This window comes from Mytilus californianus, unplaced genomic scaffold (genome assembly GCF_021869535.1).
Source record: "Mytilus californianus isolate M0D057914Y unplaced genomic scaffold, xbMytCali1.0.p SCAF_12, whole genome shotgun sequence".
NCBI lineage: Eukaryota > Metazoa > Mollusca > Bivalvia > Mytilida > Mytilidae > Mytilus > Mytilus californianus.
Window position 1 is genome coordinate 22523399 of NW_026262604.1, and position 14702 is coordinate 22538100.

Here is a 14702-nt window from a genome sequence, read left to right on the forward strand (position 1 = left end):
CTTGCATATATGAAGAACACGTCACAAGAGCGTTTCATTTCTAATAAAAAATAAAAAATAAAATAATCCCACCCACCCCATTTTTTTCAAAAATTTGGATGAAAATCTACTAATTAAATTTACTTGGCCTTAGACAAGGAATATATTCCTTCGAGTAAAACAAATAGTGTCTCGACGAAACAATCAACATTTTATGAACAGGAGTGCCGACATTTTCGCGCTTGAAACTGCACCTGGTATATGGTCCGCAACCACAGATAATTTGTAGCGCATTTTTAAGAACAACAAATGCAAAGTAAAATTTCATCTGTGCTTTCTCAATATGATTTGTACAGTCCAGTGTTTCTAGTTTACTACCTAAAAGCCAATTTGTATCACAATTACTGTGGATTTATATCATTCGTTGGATACCAATCTTCGTGGGTTTCATGGGTACAGGTGAACCACGAATTCAAATGTTGAATGAAATACAAATTTTCTATAGGCTTTGTATGCAGAAGTTGACAAAAAGCACGAAATCGAATATACATGAAAATGCAAATTTTCCTCAATCCACGAAAATAAATAAATTCGTACTAACAATATGATAAATTTTATGCTAATGGGTTTTAAATTCAGTTTGACAGCTTCGGACGTACTCATTTTTAGCTTTTTTTCAAATGGACCAATTCACAACATTACCTTAAAATTCATTGCACACACTTTTTCCAGTGCAATTTAATCTCCCTTGTTTGCTATTTTGTGCATAAAACATGAAAAGTATATCAGCTTTAAAAAAAGTAGAAGAAATACACTGTCAAAACTAGGGAGTATGAAAAGCGATGGACAATAACTGTGATTCTAGACAATTTTAAATAACTTATCGGCTGAGAATAATAGAAATATAATCAATACAATACTTTTCCCTACCTTTACTTGTACTTTTATGAAGAAACACTTACCTAAAAAATAAATATAACAAATTATTAATATTATTTCATTACAATGCCATGAAAACATAAATATGGAATTGTACACATATTTTCCCAAAACGGGCTATCTTTTATACATATCGTGAGTTAAATGTATAGAAAACACTATGATACATTGTTCAAATATCAGGTTTAAATCTAACATCTCCTGTTTAAAATGAGCTTGGTAGTACGAGATCATTCAAAACTACAATGTAATGCTGATGAATATATTGTTCAAAGCAAAGTTGTGTATTGCAACGTTGATAAATAAAGGCAAGAGTAGTATACCGCTGTTCAATAGTCATAAATCGATTGAGAGAAAGCAAATCCGCGTTACAAACTAAAACCGAGGGAACACATCAACTATAAGAGGAAAACAACTGAACAACAGAAACACTGAAGTGCAACAAAAACAAACGCCAAGATACATAGAAACAAACTATTTGATAACAACTGCCATATTCTTGACTTGGTACAGGACATATAAAGAAAAAAATGGTGGGTGGAACCTGGTTTTATGGCTAGCCAAACCTCCCGCTTATATGGCAATGTTAAAAAGTATCGCTAAAATGACAACACTACGTGACAAAAATACGCAAAAATACTCAGCACAGAGAAACGCACAAATAAATAATATAATAGTCGTTACAACATGTAAACCGCAGAATAACAAAGAAAATCTTCCATTAACGATAGCGCAGGACATCACAAAAAGAGACGTATTTTTGTAACGAATATATAATCTAACTCAGTTCCAATTTGCAATTTCGACCTTTTTGATGCATAACAATTAAGTATCGCATCTTGCTTAACCCTTGGTCCAGTTTCGAAATACTAAGAATTTTCTTCTCCTGGATTAGATTACCTTAGCTCTTCAACTTCGTATTTCAAACTTTTTGAGTCGCGCGTCACTGTTGTTTTTTTGTAGACGAATCGCGCGTCTGGTGTACAAAATTTAACTCCTGGTATCTATGATGTGTTTAGTCGGTCCTGTTTATAACGCTTGTTCAAATAAATTTACATTTTCCAATAAAATGTCTAAAACTTTGACTGCTAGACTGATGGTAAGTTCTTCAAAGTAATTTGAAAGCATTTAAGTTGTTATTTCACATTTGTAACGATGCAGTGGTTATCGTTAAATTGATTAATGGGACGATGTATATTGAACAAAATTGTGGAATAGGTTTCTTTGAATCAAATTAGCTGTTAACTGGTTATTCAAATTCAGTTAGTTTACAAATCGCTTAATCTAAATGCCAACATGCTTCATTCTCAATAATTAAAATTTGTAGGGTAATACAAGAATGTTAATGGATTAGATTGAATGTATCTCATTTGCTAATAACGAAATTTACTTTATCGAAATACAAAACTACAACCTATATTTTATTGATTTATTAGAAAATTGACGATTTTTTTTAATTTCAAACCTGTCAACACCATCTCAAGTAAATAAACTTGGTTCCCATATACAAAAGACATTAGATTCAAGAAACAGGGGACTTTTCCTATGTTTAGGGAGCTACCATTTGATTTTTATGGGGGGGCTAGGATGAAAAATTTCGTCCTGCCTTTTTATTTTTCCCTCTATTCGGTCCTGCCATTTTATTTTTCACTCTATTCGGTCCTGCCTTTTTTTTTTAATTTATCCTGACTTTTTTATTTAACTAAATTGTCATCCAGCCTTTTTTTTTTGGAAATAATCTCATCCTGCCTTTTTTTTCTCAAAACTCCTGTCCTGCCTATTTTTTTCAAATTTCATCCTAACCCCCCCCCCCCCCCCCCCCCCCATAAAAATCAAATGGTAGCTCCCTTACTTGTTCTGTAATTTTATGATTTATTTACTGTTTGCATTACATTTGTGTTTTTGTTTTTTTACAGTTATTTTTGTCACATGATAATTTTGTTAAAAAACTGAATTGAATTGGATTGGTTAAAACGTTAGGCACTTGTAGTTTACCGATTTTAAAATCTCATAAACCATTTAGGAAGATACAAATCAAGGTAAAATACAAAAGGAATCGCTTGAACTCAAAATTGCATATATGTAGTACTTTTACTTAAGGCTATATATTGGTTTTTTTTGTTTTGTTTTTTTGTCGTCAAATTTTCAAAACCCTGTCACTAAATTATCTTTTTTTAAACGCACTAATCATACATTTTTGTTCAATAATCTGATCCTGCTAGCCATATTTCCACACAGAAAAGGTTTTTGTTTTATTCTAAAAAAATTTAAAGGATTTTATCAGATAATGTATGTGCTTCTCTTCGGAACATTAATAAAAGAGGGACGAAAGATACCAGAGGGACAGTCAAACTCATAGATTGAAAACAAACTGACAACGCCATGGCCAAAAATAAAAAGACAAACAGACAAATAATAGTACAGATGATACAACATAGAAAAACTAAAGACTAAGCAACACGAACCCCACCAAAAACTGGGGGTGATCTCAGGTGCTCCGGAAGGGTAAGCAGATCCTGCTCCACATGTGGCATAAACATAACTTGATTAATTGTTGGTGTTCAATGCCTTTTTCTGCCTTCTTGTTTATATCGTGGCGATCAGTTTTTTATTATAAAAATAAACTCATCATAGATACCAGGATTGAAATTTGTACGCCAGACGCGCGTTTCGTCTACAAAAGACTCAACAGTGACGCTCGAATCAAAAAAGTTAAAAAAGGCCAAATAAAGTACGAAGTTGAAGAGCATTGAGGATCCAAAACTAAAATTTTTGCCAAATATAGCTAAAGTAGTCTATTCCTGGGGTAGAAAATCCTTAGTATTTCGAAAAATCCAATGTTTGTAAACAGTTATTTTATAGTTATGTCCATATCAATGATAACTCATGTCAACACAGAAGTGCTGACTACTGGGCTGGTGATACTATCGGCGAGAAAAATTCCACCAACAGTAGCATCGACCCAGTGGTTGTAAAAAAATCTCATCATAGATACTAGGATTGAAATTTTGTACGCCAGACGCGCGTTTCATCTACAAAAGACTCATCAGTGACGCTCGAATAAGAAAAGGAAAAAAGGCAAAATAAAGTACGAAGTTGAAGAGCATTGAGAATCCAAAACTCCTAAAAGTTTTGCCAAATACGGGTAAGGTAATCTATTCCTGGGGGTAGACAATGATAATATTTCAAATAAACTGTTACACAGATATATGACACTCCTGTCGGCATAAAAGTCAGAAAAAGACAATCTGATGGACAGCAACATTGCTAATTAATTCAAAGTCGCTGGACCAACTATTGGGTAGGGCCTGAAATGGTTGACAAACTGAGATGTACAGACAGCAATGTAACTGTATAGAAAATATTGTCTATTGTAAGTAGTTCCTATCAAACTAACTTAATCCGAAAACTTCACTTTGAAAATTGTTAATTGATTGAAATTTACTGGACCATAACCTAGGGGACAGGGCCTTGAAATAGTCATCCAACTGATATGTACTGATATAGTAATGCAACTTTATAGAAAATATTATTGATCAATCGAAAGTTGTTCATATCAAACTAATTTAAGCAGAAAACTTATCATTGAAAATTGTTAATTAATTGAAAGTCACTGAACCATGGCCTAGGGACAGGGCCTCAAAATAGTCGTCAAACTGATATATACTGATAGCAATGCAACTTCACACAAAATACCATTGATCTATCACCAGCAGTTCCTATCAATCTAACTTCAGCAGAAAACTTAACATTTAAAATTGGTAATGAATTAAAAGTCACTGGACCATGGCCTAGGGGGCAGGGCCTAAGAAAAGTCGTCAAACTGGATAGAAATGCAACTTCATACAAAATATCATTGATATATCCCAAGAAGTTCCTATCAAACTAACTTAAGAAGAAAACTTAACATTGAAATTGGCTAATTAATTCAAAGTCACTGGAACCATGGCCTAGGGGGCAGGGCCTCAAAATTGTCATCAAACTGATATGTACTGATAGTAATGCATCTTTATACAAAATATCAATGATCTATAACAAGTAGTTCTTATCAAACTAACTTAAGCAGAAAACTTAACAATTGTTGACGCCGTCGCAGCCGTCGCCGCCAATCCCTATGTCTCGCTTTCCGCGACTTTCGTCGTAAGCGAGACAAAAATCAAAAGTTTTGTAAACAGTTAATTTATAATTATGATCATATATCAATGATAATTCATGTTAACACAGACGTGCTGACTACTGCGCTGGTGATACCCTCGGGCAGAAAAAACTCAACCAGCGGTGGCATCGACCCAGTGGTTGTAAATAAACTCATCATAGATACCAGGATAGTAAACGAAGCCATGGTGCCCCCCAAAGAACCACCGATCTTCGGCAGGACAACTGGCAAACATAGTCAAATGAAATCGGGAGTCAAATATCCCGGTCATGTGCGGGTTTCAAAATAACAACTTCCGTTTTGACAGGCTAGAGATTGCTGCATGTTAACTATGTGAGAGAAACATATTCTTGGCCTTATTTCAATAAACATTAGGTTGGTGGTAAAATTAATATAAAACTGCACATGGTGAGTGTCAAAGTAATACAAGTTCAGAATATGTATACGATATTAGTAATGGCCTTTCATTATGTAAAAGACAATTTACATGAATTTCCAAATAATGATATTATCGTATATTTTCTTTTGCTTTAAGTGTTTTTAAGTGATTTATACTGGAACCACTTACAAACACTTAAAACAATTGTGTAAAATCGGTTATGTTTTTAACACAATTAAGGGAAACAGGACTAATAGAAAACAAAACAAAAAAGATCGAAAACAATAACAAATTACAATATAATATAAACAAATGATTCTTTTTATTACCTCCTTTGGTAATCATGGTTAAAGGTTCATTTGGAGATAAAAGAATTGTAAGAATAAAAAATACCATTCCATTATGAATCATGAGTTTAAAACCTTCAGTCTCGTTCTCATTTTCTATAAAATAAACATGTTTCAATCAAAGCAGTTTAAGACTTTTGACGTTATGACTATTCTTTTATCAAATCCCTAAGGTTATAGAGAGCACGTGTATTAGATATTATTTATTGTAACAAATAAAAACAAAATGAAGACTGTTACGCTCACGGAATTCATGTCATGTCATGTCATGTCATGTGTTTTTTGTTTTAATGTTATAGAGGATCATAGAGACCATTTGTACACAAATGAAGGTCTGGATTTTGGGGGTTTGGGTTCGTCATTTCTTCATTTTTGTATTCCTCAATTTTTTAGGTTATTTTCTGTATTATTCAGATGATTTCTTTACGATGTTATTCTTCATTTATATTTTTTTGCCTATTTTACTCTATTCTGTTTCCCCATAAGCGATAACTTCTTGTTAAAGGCTAAAGAAGTTTACCAATATTTAAATCATGGCAAATCAAGCTAACAAAGAACAAGTCATTAGAGTGCACACGCTGAAATGTCTCGCCTTCTTTACTAACCATTGATATTATGTTGATAGTCCTAAATATAAAGCTTTACTACAACTATCACATAAACTTAACATGATCCAAGAAAATGTGGTCAAGGTCATATAAACCAAACGAGAAATACATGTACACCTTACAATCATTCAATACACTAAAAATAGTTGACCTATTGCTTATAGTTTTAAGAAACAGACTTAACCAAGAAAATTAAACATTGACCAATGAACCATGAAAATGAGTTCAAGGTCAGATGAACCATGCTAGGCAGACATGTGAAGCTTACAATCCTTCCATACAACAAATATAGTTGACCTATTACTTATAGTTTAAGAAAAACAGACCAAAACACAAAAACTTAACACTGAGCAATGAACCGTGAAAATGAGGTCAAGGTCAAATAAAACCTGCGAGACTGACATGTACATCATCAAATATTTCTATACACCAAATATAGTTGACCAATTGCATATAGTATTAGAAAAAAGACCAAAACTCAAAAACTTAACTTTGATCACTGAACCATGAAAATGAGGTCAAGGTCAAATGACACCTGCCTGTTTGACATGTACACCTTACAGTCATTCCATACACCAAATATAATAGACCTATTGCATACAGTATAAGAAAAACAGACCAAAACACAAAAACTTAACTATAACCACTGAACCATGAAAATGAGGTGTAGGTCAGATGACACCTGCCAGTTGGACATGTACACCTAACAATCCTTCCATACACCAAATATACTAGACCTATTGCTTATAGTATCCGAGATATGGACTTGACCACCAAAACTTAACCTTGTTCACTGATCCATGAAATGAGGTTGAGGTCAAGTGAAAACTGTCTGACGGGCATGAGGACCTTGCAAGGTACGCACATACCAAATATAGTTATTCTATTACTCATAATAAGAGAGAAATTAACATTACAAAAATCTTAACTTTTTTTTCAAGTAGTCACTGAACCATGAAAATGAGGTCAAGGACAATGGACATGTGACAGACGGAAACTTCGTAACATAAGGCATCTATATACAAAGTATGAAGCATCCAGGTCTTCCACCTTCTAAAATATAAAGCCTTTAAGAAATCAGTTAACGCCGCCGCCGCCGCCGCCGCCGGATCACTATCCCTATGTCGAGCTTTCTGCGACAAAAGTCGCAGTCTCGACAAAAACTAAGGGAGACTGAATGCGACGGCACGATAAACATCTCCTGTTATGCATACATCACCCGCCATGTGTTAACTATTATAAACATGCTTTAGTTATATCATGCTAAAGTTATAGTATTGTGACAATATAGATTAGAATTAACATGATAGAATGATGACACAAATAACATGAGCTCAATATCTCGAGTCAAAGGCGAATAGTTGTGAAAGGGCAGTCTTAAAGATAAGAACAGCCTTGATATCACATAAGGGAGCTAGCATTTGATTTTTATGGGGGGAGGGAGGGGGGGGGGGCTAGGATGAAATTTGAACAAAAAATAGGCAGGACAGGAGTTTTGAGTAAAAAAAAAGGCAGGATGAGACACTTTGCAAAAAAAAAAAAGGCAGGATGAAAATTTTTGTAAAAAAAGTCAGGATAAACTAAAAAAAAAGGCAGGACCGAATAGAGTGAAAAATAAAAATGCAGGACAGAGATTACAACTAAAAAAAAAAATGCAGGACAAAATTTTTCATCCTAGCCCCCCCCCCCCCCCCCCCCCCCCCCCCCCCCTAAAAATCAAGGCAGCTCCCTAATTATATTTGTTTTGTACAGTGTACCGAAACACAAACTAATCAACAGGAAGCTAGCATAGCAAGGTTGTCTTTGGTAATATACAAGGTCGTATGACATTACAAATTCCAACATCCCAATAGTAATTATCTTGAATATGTAAGCTTTAATATAGAAAGTCAACCTTCTAATTATATATTGTCTGTGTAGCATTGATAGCCAGATCTGATTTCCGATCTTCAAATTATAATGCTCATACTTTCTTATAATATTATTAGTTGCAAACTGATTCCAAATATCGATGAATTATATTTTATATCCTCTTATATCTTGACCTAACGACCTTGTTGAATATTCATGTTTTGGTACTCTTATCAAAGTAAACCGTACTTTTTTATGGAACTATTAGAAGTATCGAACCAAAAACCGTAAACTGTACAGAATTAAGCGCCAAATGTCAGCTTTAGTTTTAAGACAATAACAACATTTATACGCTTCCTAGTGACATCTTTATAAAAAAACAACTCTTATCTCAAATGTGTGTTCCCAAATCATGCGAGTAAAAAGAGACATGCATAATACGTACTCTAACAAAATTTCCAAAAATAGTTATTCTACTATTAACTGTTTAACCTATAGATATATGCAAAAAGTTATAACTTTACACTGATTATAGGAAAACTAAATTGTTCATATAGTTAATTATGTTCCACATATTCATTTTACTGAAATCTATCTACAGCTGTATAACATACATGTATCATGCGAATGGAAAAGGAAACACTTTTGAATAAGTTAATGAAAGAATACGTGTTTGATATGACTATATTTAATCCCTGATAACTGTCCCTATGTCATGTTAAATTATAGACAAAAAAAAAACAGTTCTACTTAACAAGTCAGTATTTTTCATTTTTGTCATATAGCTCTTCAACTGTTTCGGTACTTATACATCCCTCGGATTTCAAATGTTTGGCTTTGAGCGTTCCTGGTGAAGGTAAATCCAGAAAAGCGCTTCGGACGCATGAAATTATTAAACGTAATGTTTTCAATTTTTTTCAGGAGTCTCAGATGAATTGTTTTAATTACATTGTCATCAAATTTTATGTCTTATCTATGAAAGAATTATTCCTCATCTTCCCTATAAACTCATCATAGATACCAGGAATAAAATTAAGATTGAAATTACAATATGGTATACTTGACAGAACATGAAGATGAATAACACTTACTGTTCATTTGCACTGATATGCATACACATAAGAGGTCTGTTTATCGTTTTTAAAATAGATAATAATTGGAGGAAAATCAAACGGAGAGAAAAATAAAGGATAGAGAAAATGAGGAACAATGAATAGAGAATTTTTTTTTTGGGGGGGGGGGGGATAATAAGAAAGGAAAATGGCTTTAAACATCCCATCTCCCAGAACCTCCAACATATCACTATGTGGCAATAGATTACTTAATTAACTATTAAGTTGCAATCCCTACAATGTGTAAAACGTGTTTTTAATTCATAAATATAAGAATTTCATTATCGTTTAATATTCCATTACTTTAATACACTTACTGCATACCAACAAACCGAATTGCAAAATGACAGTGGGATGTTTTTGAAATCCTTTACTGTAGCATTAGCACATTATAGAGAAAGATATACTATAAATTAACTATTTAAGAATTGAATGCTTCTTTTTGTAAATTCATTGGGGTGTAAAAGCGTTGACCGAAGTACATTTTGTATGAAGCGCGAAAGCGCTTCATTCTAAAAATGTGCGCACGGTCAACGCTTTTACAACCCTATGAAATTACAAAAAGAAGCATTCAATACTTATATTACATTTTATAGCTAGGATCATGAAAACACGATTTCTATCAAGTTTTTCTTTAATTTACCTGTGCACTTTATTGTGGGACCTCGTGTCATCATGAATGTTACATTTCATTGTGTAATGAATGTTAATTTCAGAAGGACGCGAGATTGCTGTTAGCCAATCAAAATAACGTACAATAATGAAACATACATGCAATGTAATTATTTAAATTTAAACCCTACATAACATATGCAGGGGAGAGAAAAGAATGTTAAACTGTAAGAAAAAAAGGTTTAACAATAACAAGAATTTCATAATGTTGTGACTGCGTAGCAAGCTTTTTATTATAACAATCAATAGTAATATCATTACTGCATGAGACGCGCATTTCGACAACAAGAGTCTCCTTATTGATGCTTAAGGCCAAAATAATTGAAAATTTTAAATATTATACAAACATTGACGAGGACGAGCAGAAAAATCTTAAAAGGAATAAATGTAAAGCAAAAACAAGGAAAAATAGCTTTGCATCATTGAAAAACATTTCTTAATTTAAAAATAATTTCCTCAGTTTTATAACAGGTAATTTCATCCGTATCTTAATTACAGTTCTGAGGTACTGCATGGCTACTGAGATGATGATACCGTTTTGAACCGACAGCCCACCGACAAAAGTATTGACTTATTGGTAATAATAAGATTGACTGTGCCAATTTGAATGTCAAACATGTAACTTAGGACACAGCTAGATTATGATTACAAATTATATAAAATTGTTGAAAACGTAAATTCTTTCAAGTTAAATATATTTTACCATTGAAGGTGCACCATTTTCATAACTTTGATTATTTTTGTTTGCTTCTCTACTTCATAAGCTTTCCGAGCCTATGGTCCGGAGTATATAGGAGTTTATGATTAAGATATTGTTTTATTGCACTAAACAGTCTATGCAAGGCGAATTATTCAAAATCATATCTTGTGCTATTTCGGTTGTTCATATGAAATTAATATAAGGGAAAAGAAGAGTTATCTAAAGGAACAACGCCTTCAGTCCTACTCTTCATCTCAGAGTCCGGGCCCTGTCAGGCCTTCTACGCTAAAAAAAAAAAGAAAAAGGTCACGCATCACCACAAATTCAAGATTGCATTGGACCATGTTTAAGCGGACTTCTTTGATACATGTATATATATGTGCTTTTAAGAATGTAGCTATGGTGTTATATACAACTTATACATGTATGTACATTGTAAAGACGCATGAAAGTAAAACAAATAGTAATAGTATTGCTCAAACCGCCGAAACATTTTTTACAAATTTGCAGTGTTCTTATTTGTGTCGTTTGTAATCTAAATTGATGAAAGTGTAAACAGCTGATCTGCATTCCAGTAATGTTACAAAACCGATTAACGCTGCAGTTTGCTTTTTATTTAACACTTTAGGGGAAAACTTCAAACCATTAAAATATCAGATGTTATGAGATAATTACATCATTTGTTAGATAATAACATTGTCTATTTCATTCAGACATATCATTACATACATCAAATATGTTATCTAAACTGTAATCATATTTACACTTAACATGCCAAGTTTCAACATAATTTTCTTAGAAATATTTATAAATTATATGAGTGAAAGTGTAAAAGTATGTGTCTACTTCACCTTAAATTATATGGAATTTGCTATTTAAACCTGCCAACTGCAGAGCCTACTCTGGGCCACTCAAACTAATCCAGTTTATTTAGTTCTAAAACATAGCTTCGTCAAAATAATAACATTTCAAGTCCATACGTGAGGGTCTGGAATGGGGGACAGGTTGTTCGTTCCTGTATTCTCTATCTTTTGTGGTCATTTCCTTTATTCTTTTTTGGGGGAGCGAATTTTTCTCTATTCTTTATATTTTAGCACATTTATTCTCTATCCTTTATAAGTTGGTTCATTTCCTCTATTCTTTGTTTTACCCCTTATTCTGTATGATTTGCACATCGTTGGTGTATGTCATTTTACCCTACGTTAAATGGTGTATGTCACTTTACCCTACGTTAAATGGTGTATGTCATTTTACCCTACGTTAAATGGTGTATGTCATTTTACCCTACTTTTCAGTAGAGGTAAAAAATCTATTTTAATGGCTTGATACAAATTGTTGTATATCGGATACATCGGTTACAAGCCAATTGTCGTAAGTTCATGAACACGTAACACGCTTCTTTAATGTTTAAAAGTTACTTTTTTTATTTATCCTGTTATATATGTAATTGATCACACGTGTTGCAATCTACAGATCAAAATGTCATGTTCTAAAACTGACTAAAACATGCATGTTGTTTTTGGAAGACGAAATTATTCCGCTAATTTTTTACATACGACTTTTTGCAATAATGATGACGACTTTATCCTCCATTCTGTAAACTCCTTCTATACCCTTTTAGTAATAACAGTGAGCTATTTGAAAGTTTTGCCCACTCTCTGACACCGTGGATAGATCTAATGTTATTCATTGTATTTCTAGATTTCATTATGCTGATATGATAGCAAATTCAAATTGCAGGATTTAGCAACTGTAATACCGTAAAAAAATGATTTAAATGATATGAGTCAATACAATGTAAGCAGTGGATTTTTTGGAAATTTTTATACAAGTTTATGTTTGAAAAAAAAACAACAATAAAATAAGTATGTATTACTTTGATATAAAAAAAAATCCTCAAAGATACCAGTACCTCGGTTGCGCGTTCCCTGACTTTACTTTCAATAGAGTCCCTCGTTAATTTTTGTTTTACATTCAAATGTAGATGTAGTTTTTCACAATTATCAAAACGCATCAATTGTTTAGAAGTCAATCGTCTGTATAGGCACCTGCTAGTAATAGGATGTCAATTGCAATGACAATAAAATGAAAACAGAATTTTATTTTTTTTCAAAATTTAATCAAAACACATCGAAAGAACATGCAACTATTGTTAAAACATTTTCGACTGCAGACAGCAATGAAATGATGAAATTATATAATCAAACCGATGTAAATTGAATACAGTGGTATTCTTATCAATTCTTTATCACTGTTGTGACATCGGATGTACATAAGACAGGTTTACATTCATTTAAAAACAACTGCAAGGTAATTCGAGTTATCTCCCATTCAACACTATATAATAATTGAAAATTTATACTGGAACTAACTTGCATTCCAAACAACACAATCAAACCTAATGTACTCGATGCATAAACTAAGAACTCTATTACTTTAAACTACAAAAAAAGCTTGATTGTAAGGGATAATATAATTCAGTCAGTGCATAAAAGTAGTTTGTTTGAATGTGGTTGATTTTTCTTATTTTTTAGTAGTTATTTTAAATGGTTTAATTATAAAAGTCAAATAACTGTTTCTTTACAATCATTTCGAGTTTGACTGTCCATTGTACTGAGCTAACGACATGAGAAGTAAAAAGGATCACGGTATGTATCAAACATTTGAAAAATTATAAACTTTTTTGGAGAGGTAAAGTGGAAAGAGAACTGTCATACGATGTTAAGTATAACTACTCTGATTCTTGATTGCAAACAAATTAAGTAACATTTTTTTACACACAAAAGTCGGATGTTCCTAATAGAGAAGGCTCAAACAAAGAGAAGAATAATAAGTTTAACCGCCATTGACGAAAATAATTGGTAATGTTTCTACTTCGATTGCAAACATCATCAGCCTGATCAGGTAAACAAAAGAGTCAATGAAAGCAATGGTTTAAGTGCATCTAGTTTTCTGTAGAATGAACTATTACAATGAAGAAAAAGGCTTATAACTGTTCATATGAACAGTAATTTTAAGGAGAATTATCATCCATTCACTGTATACCCCCATTATACAACTAAATATAACATTAGAGATTAATAGCATTTTATGGTGTATCAGACATTTATAGTATGTCCAAATTTGAGATAGAACAGGTTTGTATAAACTTGAAATCGCAAAGTTACTACGGAGAGATCACATGTAGACTATAAGAATCACAAAACAAAGAATGTAAAATATCTGTACCCTTCCATTCTTCATCATAATAAGTTATTCGTCTTTAGAACTGTCAGAAAGGGGGAGGATATCAAGAGGGGCAATACAAAACCATAAGCTGAAGAAAGACAAAAGATTAGAGTCAGATACATGTACGTATACATTCTTTATTTTAAATTCTTTCAAAACTTTAATAATGGCGAATTTTAATGACACAATATCCGTATTTTTATGTCAGTACTTCAGTACTGACTTTTGGGTTAGATATACACTCAGGGACTTACGGTCTACCGACAGAGAGACCGAGGCAGTGGAGGTGTTTTGAAAACAAAGTACTTTTTAGTATCCAGTTTAAGAAAAATTGAAATAAGCCCAGAGATTTACAATCCTAATTAGAAAAAAAATAAAAACTACAGCAATCACTTATGCAAGGAAAATGCCAGTCTCTAAGATGCTTTGGAAAGGGGGGTATATGTTATAACTGCATTTCATCTACCTTTCCCCATTTGAAGTAAATTACAGGACTACTCCCCAAACTAGACAAAATGTGATGTGGGACCGGTAAAAAGTCTGGAATAACCATAAATGAAGCTTCATGATGGGGCACGTGCACCCCGCCCCCTCTAAATCCGCCTCTGATAACGTAACACAAGCATATGTCAATACATATGGTTTATCACAACAGATCACTAAACGTTACAAGAATTTATTCGGCAGGTCTAATACAATTTTTTTATGATAAACATTACCAACCATGATTT

At 32.8% G+C, this 14702-nt stretch overlaps 1 protein-coding gene across 1 annotated transcript in view; it reads right to left on the reverse strand.

Moving 5' to 3' along the window:
• Nucleotides 1-345: 345 nt before the first annotated feature.
• LOC127722347 (atrial natriuretic peptide receptor 3-like) overlaps nucleotides 346-14702 on the reverse strand; it is a 143976-nt gene continuing 129619 nt past the window's right edge. The window contains exons 2-3 of the mRNA XM_052229234.1: nucleotides 910-941; nucleotides 346-357 (exon numbers count right to left, since the gene is read on the reverse strand). Coding sequence (XP_052085194.1) covers nucleotides 346-357; nucleotides 910-941 — 44 coding nt within the window. The remainder of the gene's footprint in view (nucleotides 358-909; nucleotides 942-14702) is intronic.